General features: G+C 38.5%; 2 protein-coding genes across 3 annotated transcripts in view; one reads left to right on the top strand and one right to left on the bottom strand.

Moving 5' to 3' along the window:
- Nucleotides 1-1607: 1607 nt before the first annotated feature.
- Nucleotides 1608-3718, top strand: tlcd5b (TLC domain containing 5b). The gene is made up of 2 exons (XM_062432521.1): nt 1608-1797; nt 3144-3718. The coding sequence occupies exons 1-2, from the start codon at nt 1608-1610 to the stop codon at nt 3716-3718; spliced, it is 765 nt and encodes a 254-aa protein (XP_062288505.1).
- A 2381-nt stretch (nt 3719-6099) lies between these two features.
- Nucleotides 6100-13453, bottom strand: part of arhgef12b (Rho guanine nucleotide exchange factor (GEF) 12b) — a 40288-nt gene continuing 32934 nt past the window's right edge. For both annotated transcript variants that reach the window (XM_062432893.1, XM_062432894.1), the window contains exons 29-38: nt 13240-13315; nt 12491-12658; nt 11681-11768; nt 11519-11599; nt 11347-11441; nt 10574-10867; nt 10184-10429; nt 9858-10060; nt 8727-8799; nt 6100-8626 (exon numbers count right to left, since the gene is read on the bottom strand). In XM_062432893.1, the coding sequence (XP_062288877.1) occupies nt 8613-8626; nt 8727-8799; nt 9858-10060; nt 10184-10429; nt 10574-10867; nt 11347-11441; nt 11519-11599; nt 11681-11768; nt 12491-12658; nt 13240-13315 (1338 nt within the window). In that variant the 3' untranslated portion in view covers nt 6100-8612. The remainder of the gene's footprint in view (nt 8627-8726; nt 8800-9857; nt 10061-10183; nt 10430-10573; nt 10868-11346; nt 11442-11518; nt 11600-11680; nt 11769-12490; nt 12659-13239; nt 13316-13453) is intronic.

The raw sequence follows: 13453 nt of genomic DNA, 5'->3' as shown, positions 1-13453 counted from the left end.
TACTAATATTATGTATGACACAAAGTATATTTTCTACAATATAATTTGTATTTGTCATTAAACGCACAGAATAAAACCCTTGTTTCAATCTTACTGTAAGCATTAAAAGTTAACTCAACTCATCAAATCAAATAACATTTTTACTGTCATATGCAAAGAGAGCAGTAAGTTACACCGGACAATGCAATTCTAATTGTCTTATTCTGAGTTGAATTCTTACTTTGAGTTGATAGTTAAACAAAAACTATATTTAACACACCAAAAATAACAAGGTTAAAATGCTACCCACTTTGAGCCAATATAGCACCAATAACTGACTCCCTTTACCTAGTAGCAATCTGTAATTTGGACCAATTGTTACACACAACAAGCTTTAGCTAAAAACCATCACTTGTACAAAATTATGTCTGCAAGACATTCAACATACACACGTTATTAACAATCAATAACAACTTGTGACATGTAAATTTAAACAGGGCAGAGTAGATTATAACAAGCTTTAGTTTTGGTAAATATCCCAGCAGGAAAATAAAAAAAATCACTAAAATTGGGTCAAAATGACTCCTTTGTGTCGAGTGGATTTCTGGGTAACTTTAACACAATATTCTGTTGACCTAAACTGGCTAAAACTTTAATCCGCTGATTTTAATTGTGCACAGACCTTACAAAATAAAAAACTCAAAATCACAAATGTATTATTTGTAGTGGTATTGTTTCAGTCTGACTGTCAACTCAGCCTCTATCACAAGGAATTTTTCAAAAAGTCACGAGAGAAAATTAAGGTACAAATCTGTCATCAAACTATACAATATGCCTGTTATTCATTAAATCCTGCAGACAAGCCTGGGGTCTGATTTGCATGTTTGTGAAGCCTCATCTTGTATTTTTCTCCTTCTTATTACGTCACCGTTTTTAACTGTTATTTCTGAGGCATCACAGATATCACTCTGCCTCCATTTAAACTACCCTAGCTCATGTCACTGTCAATTTAAAAGCAGGTATCTGCAGAGAAGTAGAGACTGTAATCCTTTAAGAGGATCAAGTCTGAGATCCAGGGGGAAGGGATACAGATCCACTAACTGTCTATAGTGGCCCACACATGGCATTTCTGTCATCTTGGCAGTGTAAGCATGTGTCCATTACACATATAGTGAGCTCTGGGCACTTTGGTGGAGACTTTATGCCTTTTATGGAGCATAAACAGATGGAGGATGAGGCTGCGTGCGACTGTTGGAGTCATTTTCAACATATGCCCTGAAATTGAGTACAACTGAGAGGAGACGGAGTTAAGGTAAGATATGTGAAATGCTTTATAATGCTGATAGTATTCCATATATTAATTATCACAATATTAATTAAAGTACACTTGTTGACAACCTAAAAATAAAAACTCATCAACTACTTTCTCAGGGAGCTAATGGGGGCTCTTTTCTTAAGTGTAATGTGATCGAAACACCCTGCAAACAGTTTGTGCATGTGACAAGGTCTATATTAATTTTGAAATATATTCAAATTAAATACAGATGATATTTAATATCTAGAGCTTGAGCCTCTAGAGCTGACTCAACAATAGTGAAATTGAATTAAATTGTCCCATACAGACAGCCATGCCGGTACTGGAGGTGATCTTGGGACTGATTGGCTGGCTCTGCCTCTACAAGCTGTTTGGCTGCATCTTCAGTCAACGGGGGCCCGAGTGGAACTGCCGGCTGGTCACATTGTCCCACGGCGTCATCATAGTGCTGCTGACGGCATATGTCATCTTCATAGACGGACCCTGGCCTCTGACACATGCAGGTCAGTGAACCACAACCATCACTGTACTGTCATTTGACAACTATGCATTTTGCTTAAAACACAGCTTACAATTTGTTTTCTCGTGCAGATCCAACATGTATTAGAAATGTAGACAGAAAATGTTAATGTCAATGATATTATTACATTAAATAATGAAATAAAAAGCATCTATAACCTTTGTTCATGAACAAATTGCTATATCTATAGAAGGTGTGATATTGTTCCTATAATCAAGAGGATATACCAGAGGAAATGGGCAGTAAATTAGTAGTAAATATGGTGATATTTACTACTGTCCTCACTTAAACAAGCTCAGTTGTACAGTCATGTTAGTGCTGAACACATGTGGATGTTGGGCAAGGACACATTATAGCAAAGAAAGATGAGAAATATATGAAAGATTTAGTAATTAAAGGCATGCTCCAGTGATTTATTATTGTACTTCCGTGAAGTTAGAGGAGATGAAATGAAATGAAATAAAAATGTTTCTTGTATGTTTGACACATTTGCCATAATGCAACTCAAAAGTAACTTAGTTGTTAGATTCCCTGCTCAGTAAACTCCTGCTTCTATTAAACTAACTTTGTATTGCAGAGCCACAGAAGATAATATTGTATGTAACTGTTCTCACAGTCTTATAGCACTTCACATACTGACTTTTATCTGAAATCAATCAAAGTAGCTCCTTAATAGAGTTGAGATCAGGCACTGCTCAAGTGGAGTCCTAATCTAAATGGATTACATTCATTTAACCTGCAAGTAACCAATATTCAAAGCTCTAATCCATCAATTAGTCAATGAATGAATGAAAGGAATCAGTGACAGCTTGCATTTAGTTTTAATTGAAGATTTTCGAAAAAAAACTCCATTCATGCCACATCTTTAAATACAAAAGAAAAACAAAGTACCATGCCCAAACTCTCTGCACTGAACATGTTACCCAGAGCAGCTGTGTGACTCACTGATATGTTTTAATAGTTTTTGAACAACAATATAGAGGAATAAGATATATTAGACTTCGGATACACATGCATTACTTGTAAGTAGATGAATTCATTGCACATGAGACTTGTTGACAATAAGTATAATATAGAAAATCACCAGTCATATCCTTTAAGGGAGCATGATGCATTATTTCAGTGATAATAAATCATTACCACGTAAAGTTTGGGCTTGAAATTGCTATAATCAAACAAGACCATCTCTGAACTCTCCATGTGCCACTGGGATGGATGAATTGCTTTACAGCACAAAGGGAAATTAATTTTTGGCACAGAGCAGCAAATGTTTAGTCATCATATTGCGTTTTACTCTCTTACTTAACCCTGTTCCTGTCTGTCCCCCAGGTACTGAGAACACTGAGCTGCAGACCTTCGCCCTCGCTGTCTGCCTCGGCTATTTCCTCTTTGATTTGGGCTGGTGCGTATGCTACCGCACAGAGGGCCCTGTCATGATGGCACATCACGCTGCGAGCATCGTGGGCATCCTGCTGGCTCTGTCCATGGGAGTGTCAGGTTGTGAAACCTGTGGAGTCATCTTTGGCAGTGAGCTCACCAATCCCCTGCTGCAGACCCGCTGGATCCTCCGCCAGGTGGGCCTGTACGACAGCCTGCTGGGGGATGCTGTGGACCTGCTTTTTATTTTCTTGTTCGCCACTGTTCGTGTGGGAGTCGGCACAGCAATGTTTTACTGCGAGATCACATCTCCTAGGACCACACTGATCATGAAGATCGGCGGCGTGGTTATGTATGTACTAGCCTGGGTGTTCATGGTGGACATAGCCAGATTTGGATACAAGAAAAGTAGGGGCAAGTATAAAAAGTGGCAAGAGAACCAGAAACTCAAAAAAGAAAACAGTAAGCAAAAACTGGATGGACTTTCAGATGGGAGCAAAGAAGGAATTAATCATGAAAAGAGTTAAACTCACAGTTTGTTCATGGACAAAGGCTTTTAGAGCTTGTCTGCTGTGCTGATACATTCATGGACTTCTGCAGCTTTAACAGTGCATCTAACATCAATAAATAAAAACAAAATCTTCTGAATTGCTTTATGGCAGAAAACAGACACCATGTTGTGTGTGATGGGAGGAAATGCACACTACTAGGCTCCAAATAAATAGGTTAATTCTCTTTTTGTCTTTTCAAACCAACGTTTTGATCTCCTAATAGCCTAACAGTGTGCAGAGTTTTCCCCTTTGTGCCCTGCAGTGAGATAATTCTTGTCCTGCACCTGTATGTTTTTGCCTGGATGTGCACACACTTGGTCCATCTACTTGTGTGTAATGGGGCGGAGACACAGCGAGCTGTCTATAAGAGCAATACATTTACTCTGCAGGGAACGTGTCTCTTCAGTCAGAGGCACAATGGGCGTTTCCAAAATCATTGCCAATGAAATGACTGTCTCTGCATAAAAGTCGTGTTATTCTAAGTTGTTTGGCAAAAATGTCTCTATATTACTTTCAGATTTGATACTTGCCTAAGTATCCTGAATTTTAGTACCTAGTTTGGGTCAAGCTCCAAAAACACTGGGGCATACATTTCACATAATGCAGCTCAATAGCATTTTTTGTAAGATCCTCTCTACCTGGTAAAAGGAGCATTTTTGCAAAGATGCAGATTGGAAACAGAGAGAAACATGGATATGACTTGCAACTAAGGTCTCAGGTCAGAATCAAACCAGGGACATTGTTGTTATGGGGCATGTGCAGTAACCATTTGACTACCTGATTGCACTCTGGAAAATATGTTTTAACTCCATGTGACACAAGCTCTCCATTTAAAACAAACATCTCTGAGGTCAAACCTAAATCACCCAGAGGACATTACAAGAGCTCATTTTCTCAGAGTTGACAAAGCTCCCACAGAGCCACAGAAGACATGATACAACCTTTCACAGGCTGAGAACTATAAACTGATCTTCATGTGTAGAATCAGTGCAGTGCCCCTTCAAGCACAATTAAAAAGAAATCAACTTTGACCATCTAAGAGGCAACATCCTCTTTGTGACACAAAGCGCTGGGGTTTATGGCAAATGTGGTCTCAAAATTACACCGTGTGGAATTTATATATGCATTACCAACAACCTATAGTGAAGCAAAAAAGAAGATGGAGGCAAACTAAGTTACTTCCCTTTGCCTTGCACATAAAGTAATTTAATTAACTAAACTAAGCTAAACTAAACCAGCTAACTAAGATAATTTAATTACTTATTCTGTTAACTGACTTAACAAACAGAGTAAGCATGGCAAGAGAAGTAAACCTGAGTACCCAGCGAACTCCCTCCCAATCCTGTAGAGTATAAACATTACATGTATATGATGTGTTTGACAGATAGCAAACATCTTTAACACATATCACCAATTGACAATTAGTCAAGACTTCCAGGGATGTATTGGAAAAACAAAAACATGCTTTCCTGTTTTTATGTCATGCTGAAATTACATAAAATAAAACACATATAATAATTATAATGCCATAGACCACCACTATCGATATTTTCCCCCCAACTTATTGTAGGTATTGTATAAAAGAGCTACAGTGGTTTCAATACTATAGTGAAGGCACCAATCAAATCAGCCATGGATTCATTTTTTCATGTTAATTATACCAACTAATCACAATAAATGACAGTTGTGCTCATGTTCAAAGTGTAACCGTTGATAGGATGCTTCAAATGCTTTGTATCTAGAAAAAAAGTCTCTTTTTTTTCATCCTGTTTACCAAGTGTGCTTTGTTAATCAGTTTTCTCTGGTGCTTTGGATTTTGCTGCGTTTGGATTTTGCGTTGGGGATACACACGCAAAAGAAGTAGAATTTAGTTATTTGGCTATGTAGTAAAAGTACTTGTGGCCTAATTCAACTGGCAAACATATACAATTTATTCAACATCTTCATCTCAACATCACATGGTTTTAAAAAGGTTATGATGTCTGTGTGAAAGATGCCACTGCCATAATGTACTCATGATACAGTAGTTCTACTATAAGAGGAAACATTTGTATTTTGAATCTTTTCTTGTAGATATCAGCCATATTACCTCAAGCCACCAAAACTATATTCACTAACATCTTAAAATAACATGTTTTAAGATGAAAAATCTAGAAAGGTGCTGTTGTTCTTTGATTCAAGAGGAACTGATATTTACTACTATTTTTGGCTTTTTAGAGATAATACCTCACAGATGCGACTCAGCTGCAGATGGAGCCCTGAAACAGGCTCTCAGATAAATAAGATGATTTAATAAATCCCACTCCCCACCCTAGGTCAACTAAAATAAAATGACACTTTTTTTTCAGTCTGTCGCTTCATTTTTAACAACAGATCAGTTTCAAATCTCCTCTCAGCAAACACGTTTACAAGGTTAATACATTTATACAACAGATTAATATTGCATGGATACTTTACCTTCTTTTAAAGTAGTTTGTGTTAAAACATGATGGAATTGCATGGTGTAAAAAAACAACAACAGGGCAAATAAAACAAATCCTTTGATATACAGTGATAATTGTACATTATATTCCTTTACAATGAAAACAAGTCATTTTTGTTTACATAGACTTCTCAGGTTTCTTTTTTTTCTTTATATATAGTTAGTCCAAAAATCAAAGCCATAACTTCATCTGTGCAGTCTTGTGGCCGGTGAATATTTGAGTCTTTTCAGTCCAACCGTGAAGGTGCAGAGGTCTGATGAGTGAATCATTGCAGCTTGTACCTAAAGGATTTACTTTGGCAAAGAACTGCAGATTAAACATACAACAATTTTGTGGTTGGTTACAAGCTTTCATTAGTAGACTGCTGCAGAGCATGAACGGATCCTGAAGAAAACCTCCAATCAGGAATGATAACACATACTCTCCATTACAGTATTTCAGTGGAAGAAACATTCAATCAGTTCAGTGCTGAAAGAGGTGAAAAACTGCACTCGGGTTAGTGCAAGCTATCATGTAGGCCAGCGTCAGTGAGAAAAAAAACCTCTGCAATACACAATATAGCTCAATTCAATAAATTCACATGTGCACACATTCTGGAGTATCTATTTTATGGTGTAAATAAATGTATGGAGTTGTGTGCAGCATCGGAAAAACACCCCAGTAACACACAATGTGAATAAATCCGTTCAGTATGTTGTTGCCAGGTTGAACTTTAGATTAAGAGTGCATTGTTTCAGTGTTTGGAAAGAAGTGCCATACTCAATTTGAGACATCATTTAAAACACAGACATGTCAAACTGCTTCTGTTTTTCAACTATCTGTTGTTTTGTTTGTTTATTTGTAAGTGAAACATTTTAGATTTGGGCTGACATCCCGTTTACTCTATTTTTCAGATTTTCCTTATTAAACCATTTTAATGTATTTGCCATATGATGCTACATTCAAGTGCTATAGGAAGTTTTGAAATCTGGGACTTTTGAAATCAGCTGCTAAACAAAAAGTAGGTTACTGTAACAAGCAAAAGCTGCAACTTTGCAAGTAGGACAATTACTATTTTGTGGCCTTTCCCTAAAGAAATGATGGACTCGACAATAAACATGAACAAAAAAATGTGGATTTCACATACACAAACCTTATTGCCATTTTAAGTGGTTTAATTTTAGGTGCTTGAACATCCCCTGAAAGTCTTTGCTGACATTCTTGCTGCAGTGACTCTGTCATATCACTGTAGGATGGGGTTACAGGTGACAATGGTTAAGTTGCTCTTTAAAAAGGAGTGGTTCACAGTTTTGAGAAGTACTTATGATTTGTTTTCTTTTTAAATGAGATGTGACAAAATTGATATTAATATCATGTCTGTGTGTTCAGCATGGAGCTGGCTTCAGGCCATGATTAGCCTAGCTTAGCATAAAGACTGGAAACAGATGGAAACAGTTAGCCTGGGTCTGTCCAAAGTTCAAAAACATGCACTTTCAAAGCTCACTAACTTACACATTGTATATCATTTGTTTAATCTTTACACAGGAATAAATGTTACAACAAAATGTGGTTTTAGGGAGAGCTACAGGCTGGAGCTATTTTTTGTATTTCTCGACAAACAACAGTTTATCCATCCTCCAGCTATAGCATGTGTTAGCACATATTGTAGGTGAGCTTTAATTCTCTGTGCAATCACAATGTCCATGACATAGTTCCAACACATAACTCCCCCCTAATTGCTCATTTTTTACACATTAAACAAACCAAATACAGCATATTAATTAGTGAGCTTTAGATTGGTTGGTGGTGTTTTTTTGTTTTACTTCAGAGTACACTTCCAATTGTATGCAAAGAAAGACTAAAGACAAACATTAAATTAAAAAAAACTTCACCATCAGTGTGGCAGGAGGAATATCTGGCATTCGGGGAGAGGTTTGCTATACAGGTTATCTCTTATTTCTTAACGCAGACTCTTATATCAAGCCTACAGCAGTGCTATGAGTCCTGAAGAATAATCTACTGTCACAGTCCTCATGTCTTTTTTTCCATTTCTGAATGCTTCACTGCTATACATGTTAGTGACTTCACACACCCGACTTACCCTTTTCAGTTTCATATCTCCAGTGTTTACGATAATTTATGCAGTTGATTATTATTACTATAGCAAAACGTGACTGAACTGTCCTCAGTTTATTCCAAAGAGTCTCTTCTCTTGAAGGAGTCTGAGTTTACAGTGGAGCATTCCTCATAATAATGATAAAGTCTTCCACTGATTGTCACATGGGCAGTGAGCCTCCTTATTGGCGATAACAGTGAAAATTGGTCGAGGATTTCGTCCAGAAGAATGCGATCATCGACGAGTGACGTGAAATTTGGCTCACATGATCGAGACAACAGGAAGTCTGTCATCACTGAATCCCATCTAAAAAATATCAGAGTCATAGCGTTAGAGATTTACTATAAATGTGCAAAAGATTGATGTGTGTGTGAAGTTTGAAGTGAGCGAGAGAAATGAAACACACCATTATTGTCGTCAGAGTCAGCAGCCATGTCAGGCAGTGTTTGTCGCAGCTCGTTGTACTTCATCTCCACCTCCTGGAAGCAGATCATGACAACAAAAAAAACTCACCGTGGTCCACAGTTCCGGCAAATACAGAAACAAGTCTTTCTCTCAGTTTGGACAAACCTTCCTAATCACTTAAATGAGAAGTAAATGGGAATGTGGAGCACAAAATGCAGGAATTGACAGACGAATGAAGCTTCTGTGGGTTAATAGTAACATGCTAGTATCACACTTTGAGCCAGTAGTACAGTCATATTGATACTGTATATTTGTCTGCTTGGTTTTGTCAATACAAGGTCTTTACTGTATTAAGTTGAAAGATTGTTAAACAGGGTTGTTGGTTGTTCAAATCCAGCTGAAACCATTCTATTGATATATTTGGTGGTATACAATGAATGGTGTTTTGAAGGTTTTCTCATGATTTTAAAATCATTAGTACCGCCTCTACTATCTAAAGATACTAAAGAAAACTAGTCTACCCCAAAAACTGCTTGTGAACTTTTACTGCAGTACTATTGAGAGTATACAGACATATTACAGTACAGTGTGGTTATCCATCTACCAGTCTACATCTCACGATGCCTGCGGCGGGCTCACAATATCATTAAGGATCCATCCCACTCAAGCCACCACCTGTTCAACTTATTGCTGTCTGGAAGGAGATACACAAACGTAGGAGCTCAGACTTCCAGGAACAAAAACTGTTTCAATGCTGCTTCTATCCGTGTCCTCTCACTCCCCAGTGTGCAATAACTGGAGCACAAACCCAGTACTTTAATAGACTTTGCACTTCATGTATTTTATGTGACAGTCTAACGTTATTAAAGCTGTAAACCAACCACTAAATGTAATGTTTTCTGTGCACTTAGAAGGTTCTGCAATTGTGTCATCTTGAACAATGGCTATAAAGCTCTATCTATCTATCTATCTATCTATCTATCTATCTATCTATCTATCTATCTATCTATCTATCTATCTATCTATCTATCTATCTATCTATCTATCTATCTATCTATCTATCTATCTATCTATCTATCTATCTATCTATCTATCTATCTATCTATCTATCTATCAGTAAAGTGTACAGTACCTTCAGATACTGCAGGTCGGCCTGTAGGAGGCGCAGGTGGGTCATAAGCTGCCGGCTGAGATTGGGACCGTCGCCCCCTGTCTGCGAGGAGGAGGACAGCAGTTTCCTCATGTCGATCCCCAAATCACCTCCTCCTACTACCACGTCATCATCAGTGCTGCTCTCTTCAGAGGCCCCACTAAAATCCAGGACCACAAAACCACCTGGATGCAGAAAAGAAAGAGAGATTGGAATGGTTGTATTTTTTTTTTTGTTGATAAGAAACTAACTGTGCCATCACTATTGTAACCAAAGTTTTACACAGAAAACTATTATGATTCCCTCACCGTTGCGTTCGGTTGTCTCAGACAGTCCAGCGTGTCCAGGTGATAGCTGAGAGTCGTCTTTTTGTGAACTTGCAGATGCTCGGCTTTCATCACACGCAGCAGAAGGCCCCTCTGGGCTCCCAGGCAAGGAGGCACTCAGCTGACAGCCGGTAGCCCTACTCGGCTTGTTTTCCTCAGTCTCCTCTTTCTCCTCCTCTGCTTCTCTGCTCATCATGTGGTTGAAAAGCACCTGCTTCAGCATCACCACTAGAACAGAAAGAAAGAAGTTTTATGTCCTCATCTGCTTTTTCATCTCAAACCTGAATGACTAGACGCCACTAGAAGTAAATGCCAACCAAAACACATGTTTTTTATTAAATAGGGGAACTGACCCTTTAACATGCAACTTACATGTCCTCAGAGCGTCTTCAGCTTTGGAGGTGGGTAAGCCGAATGCATTGTGCTCCTGATTTTCAAAGGCGATGCCTTGGCGCGACCCTTCCTGAAGGAGGGACAGTCTGTTTTCCAGCTGCCCATCCAGGAAAGCCTCTAGTTCTTTTTCATCGACCTCATCCAGCTCTTCCTCCGGTCTGTCTGCCACTGCCAGCTCCTCTTCCTCGTCGTCTGACTTCATGCCATCGAAAGGGTTGAGACTCGTCGGTGGAGCTTGAATGTCGGGAGAAGAGGCGACGTCTATATCTGGCACTGGAATTTGAAATTAAAGCATTGTTGAAAAACACATTTAAGGACAAAATCACTTTTATATACAGAAATCACTAGAATTTAAGCTTGTGTTGATGTTGAATCTTTTGATGATCAACTGACACAATGTAAACTAGGGCTGCATCCAACGATTATTTCCATTATTGATTATTCTACATATAAAACAGTTACATCCATTACAAGAGATTCCTTTGTTTGTCGTTGTCAGAAAACAGTGAAAAATAGTTTTCTTTGTCTGGACAACAGTTCAAAACCCAAAGATATAATATTTAAAATGATATAAAAAAAGAGAAAAGCTGCAAATCCTTACAATTAAGAAACTGGAACCAGTGAATGATGGGCATATTTACTTGATAAATTGTTTAAATCAAATTATCAAAATAGCTCTCATTCAATTTTCTATCAATAAATGAATTAAGGTAATTAAAAAACTAAAATAAATGTTATTGCACTACAACTACCTGAGGAATGGACACTTCCACTTGGGGTGCCATTAGCATCTTTGCTGGACTTCGGCATCCCACAGTTGATGATCTCAATAGCATCCCGCTCAGCACTGAAACACACGTACATTAGAAAAAACCAAATAATCAAACAACACCAGTAAACGAGTGGCTGCATTAGTGAACTCACTCAGATGGAGCTGGAGGAGCAACGCTGTTATGAGGTTTGGCCTTCATGGCGTCGGCGCGCTGTGTGATCAGCCGCTGCCACCTGGATGAACAGAGGAGATACAGCAGGATGAGATGGAGGAAAACAGGTCACATGTCGTCATATCTGCGGTGCAAGACTTACATTCTCTGATCGGACACCGTCTGAGCCGTCAGCTCGTAGATCTGAGCCCCGTTCTCTGACATGGACAGCACGAAGAAAGACTTGTTGTCTGATGAGAACAAAAATTTAACAACTATAATGTATCACATCACATTTACAAATGTATGCATAACACTTGATATACACAGGAATTAAGCCACACACAATGACATCCTACAAGTATCAGAGATACAGCAGTGCTTTGAGCTAAATACAAAAAATTAACATGCTTTTGCTCACATGGATAATGGTAACACACTCATGTTTAGTAGGTATTTTTTCACCATCTTAGTTGAGTGTATTAACATGCAAATATTATGTAAATATCAGCAAGAACAAAGAGCGGCTGAGGCGGAGGGAAATGTCATTAGTTTTGCAGGTATTTGGTCATAAACCAGAGCACTGGACAAACAGAATTTCAACCTGATGATGGCGCTAGATAAAAATGTAAGAGAACACCAAAGTTATTACAATTCATCCTGACTAAACCGTAAACCAGCCAATAATGCAGAGACATTTAAACTGAAGCTTCTTTTTTCTTGAGTCTTTAGTGTACACACTCAAGGAACGATGAATGTCTGTATATAATTTTGTTTCTTTCACCTAATAGTGGCGCTAGATTATAAATCATCTCTGCTGCAAAATTTCATTCTAAATTTCAATATTTAATAGTTTTTAGAATATTTGAATCACCAAAATCACTGGGATGCATTTGCTGGAGACCACACATGTTTGCATGAAATAAAATGGTGACCCATCCAATAGATGTAGTGGACAGACTGTAATCCTTACCTGTAGCCACTGGACGAACTAAGACAGTGTTGAGTTTGATGATGGGGCTGAAGGTTTGCTTGGTGTCGGTGGCGCTGGCCAGACTCTTGCCGTGGAATTTGAGGACCAGACGCTCGTCCTGTTTCTGCAATAAAACCATGATGTCCTCCAGGAGGATCGTGTACAGCTCTGAAAGAAAGACACTAGTGATATAAAACTGTATGTGTGTTTATAAGGAGGACACCGCTGTACCTAACCTGACTGTGCTGTGCTGTAATGCTTTTAATTTATATCTGTTTCAGTTCATTTCATTATGTCACGAGTACAATAAAAACTGCTCATATTAATTTTGTCATTTTTTAAATGCAATTACCATATTCTGCTGTGTGTGTGTGTGTGTGTATGTGTGCGTTTGTGTGTGTGTGTGTGTGTGTGTGTGTGTGGTCTGACATAGCTTACTTTTAGGGACATTACACAGCTTTTGTCGCCAATAGGACAAGCCGTACCCAATTAATTGATCTTTAGTCTCAGAAAGGAAGCTATGTCAGACTAAAGAGCAATTAATTGTGTATGGCTTGTCCAATTGGTGACAAAATCTGTGTAATGTCCCCAAAAGTGACCTAGAACAATGTGTGTGTGTGTGTGTGTGTGTGTGTGTGTGTGTGTGTGTGTGTGTGTGTGTGTGTGTGTGTGTGTGTGTGTGTGTGTGTGTGTTTGTGTGTGTGTGTGTGTGTGTGTGTGTGTGCGTGTGTGCGTGTGTGTGTGTGTACCAATCGTCTTGTCTTTATTGACTTTCCAGGAGAGAGGTCCTTCATGCACCATCTTCCTCTTGGTCAGGTCGAGATTCTGCAGGAAAAGAATAAACTTTCAGTAAAAACACAACAGACAGGACAGCTTCATTAAAAACTCTCACCACCACCCACGACTCGCTATGGGTTCAACAAAAAAAAAATCCAACCTCACGTGTATTTTATCTTGAGCTCA

Source organism: Scomber scombrus, chromosome 14 (genome assembly GCF_963691925.1).
Source record: "Scomber scombrus chromosome 14, fScoSco1.1, whole genome shotgun sequence".
In the NCBI taxonomy this organism is placed as follows: domain Eukaryota; kingdom Metazoa; phylum Chordata; class Actinopteri; order Scombriformes; family Scombridae; genus Scomber; species Scomber scombrus.
The sequence above is the reverse complement of the archived record's forward strand: the minus strand, read 5'-3'. Positions and strand labels throughout refer to the sequence as shown.

Excerpts from the sequence above, each read along its gene's own strand:
- tlcd5b (XM_062432521.1), top strand. The coding sequence starts at position 1,608 with ATGCCGGTACTGGAGGTGATCTTGGGACTGATTGGCTGGCTCTGCCTC. Across the intron at positions 1,798-3,143 it reads CTGGCCTCTGACACATGCAG|GTACTGAGAACACTGAGCTG; the intron begins GTCAGTGAACCA and ends TCTGTCCCCCAG.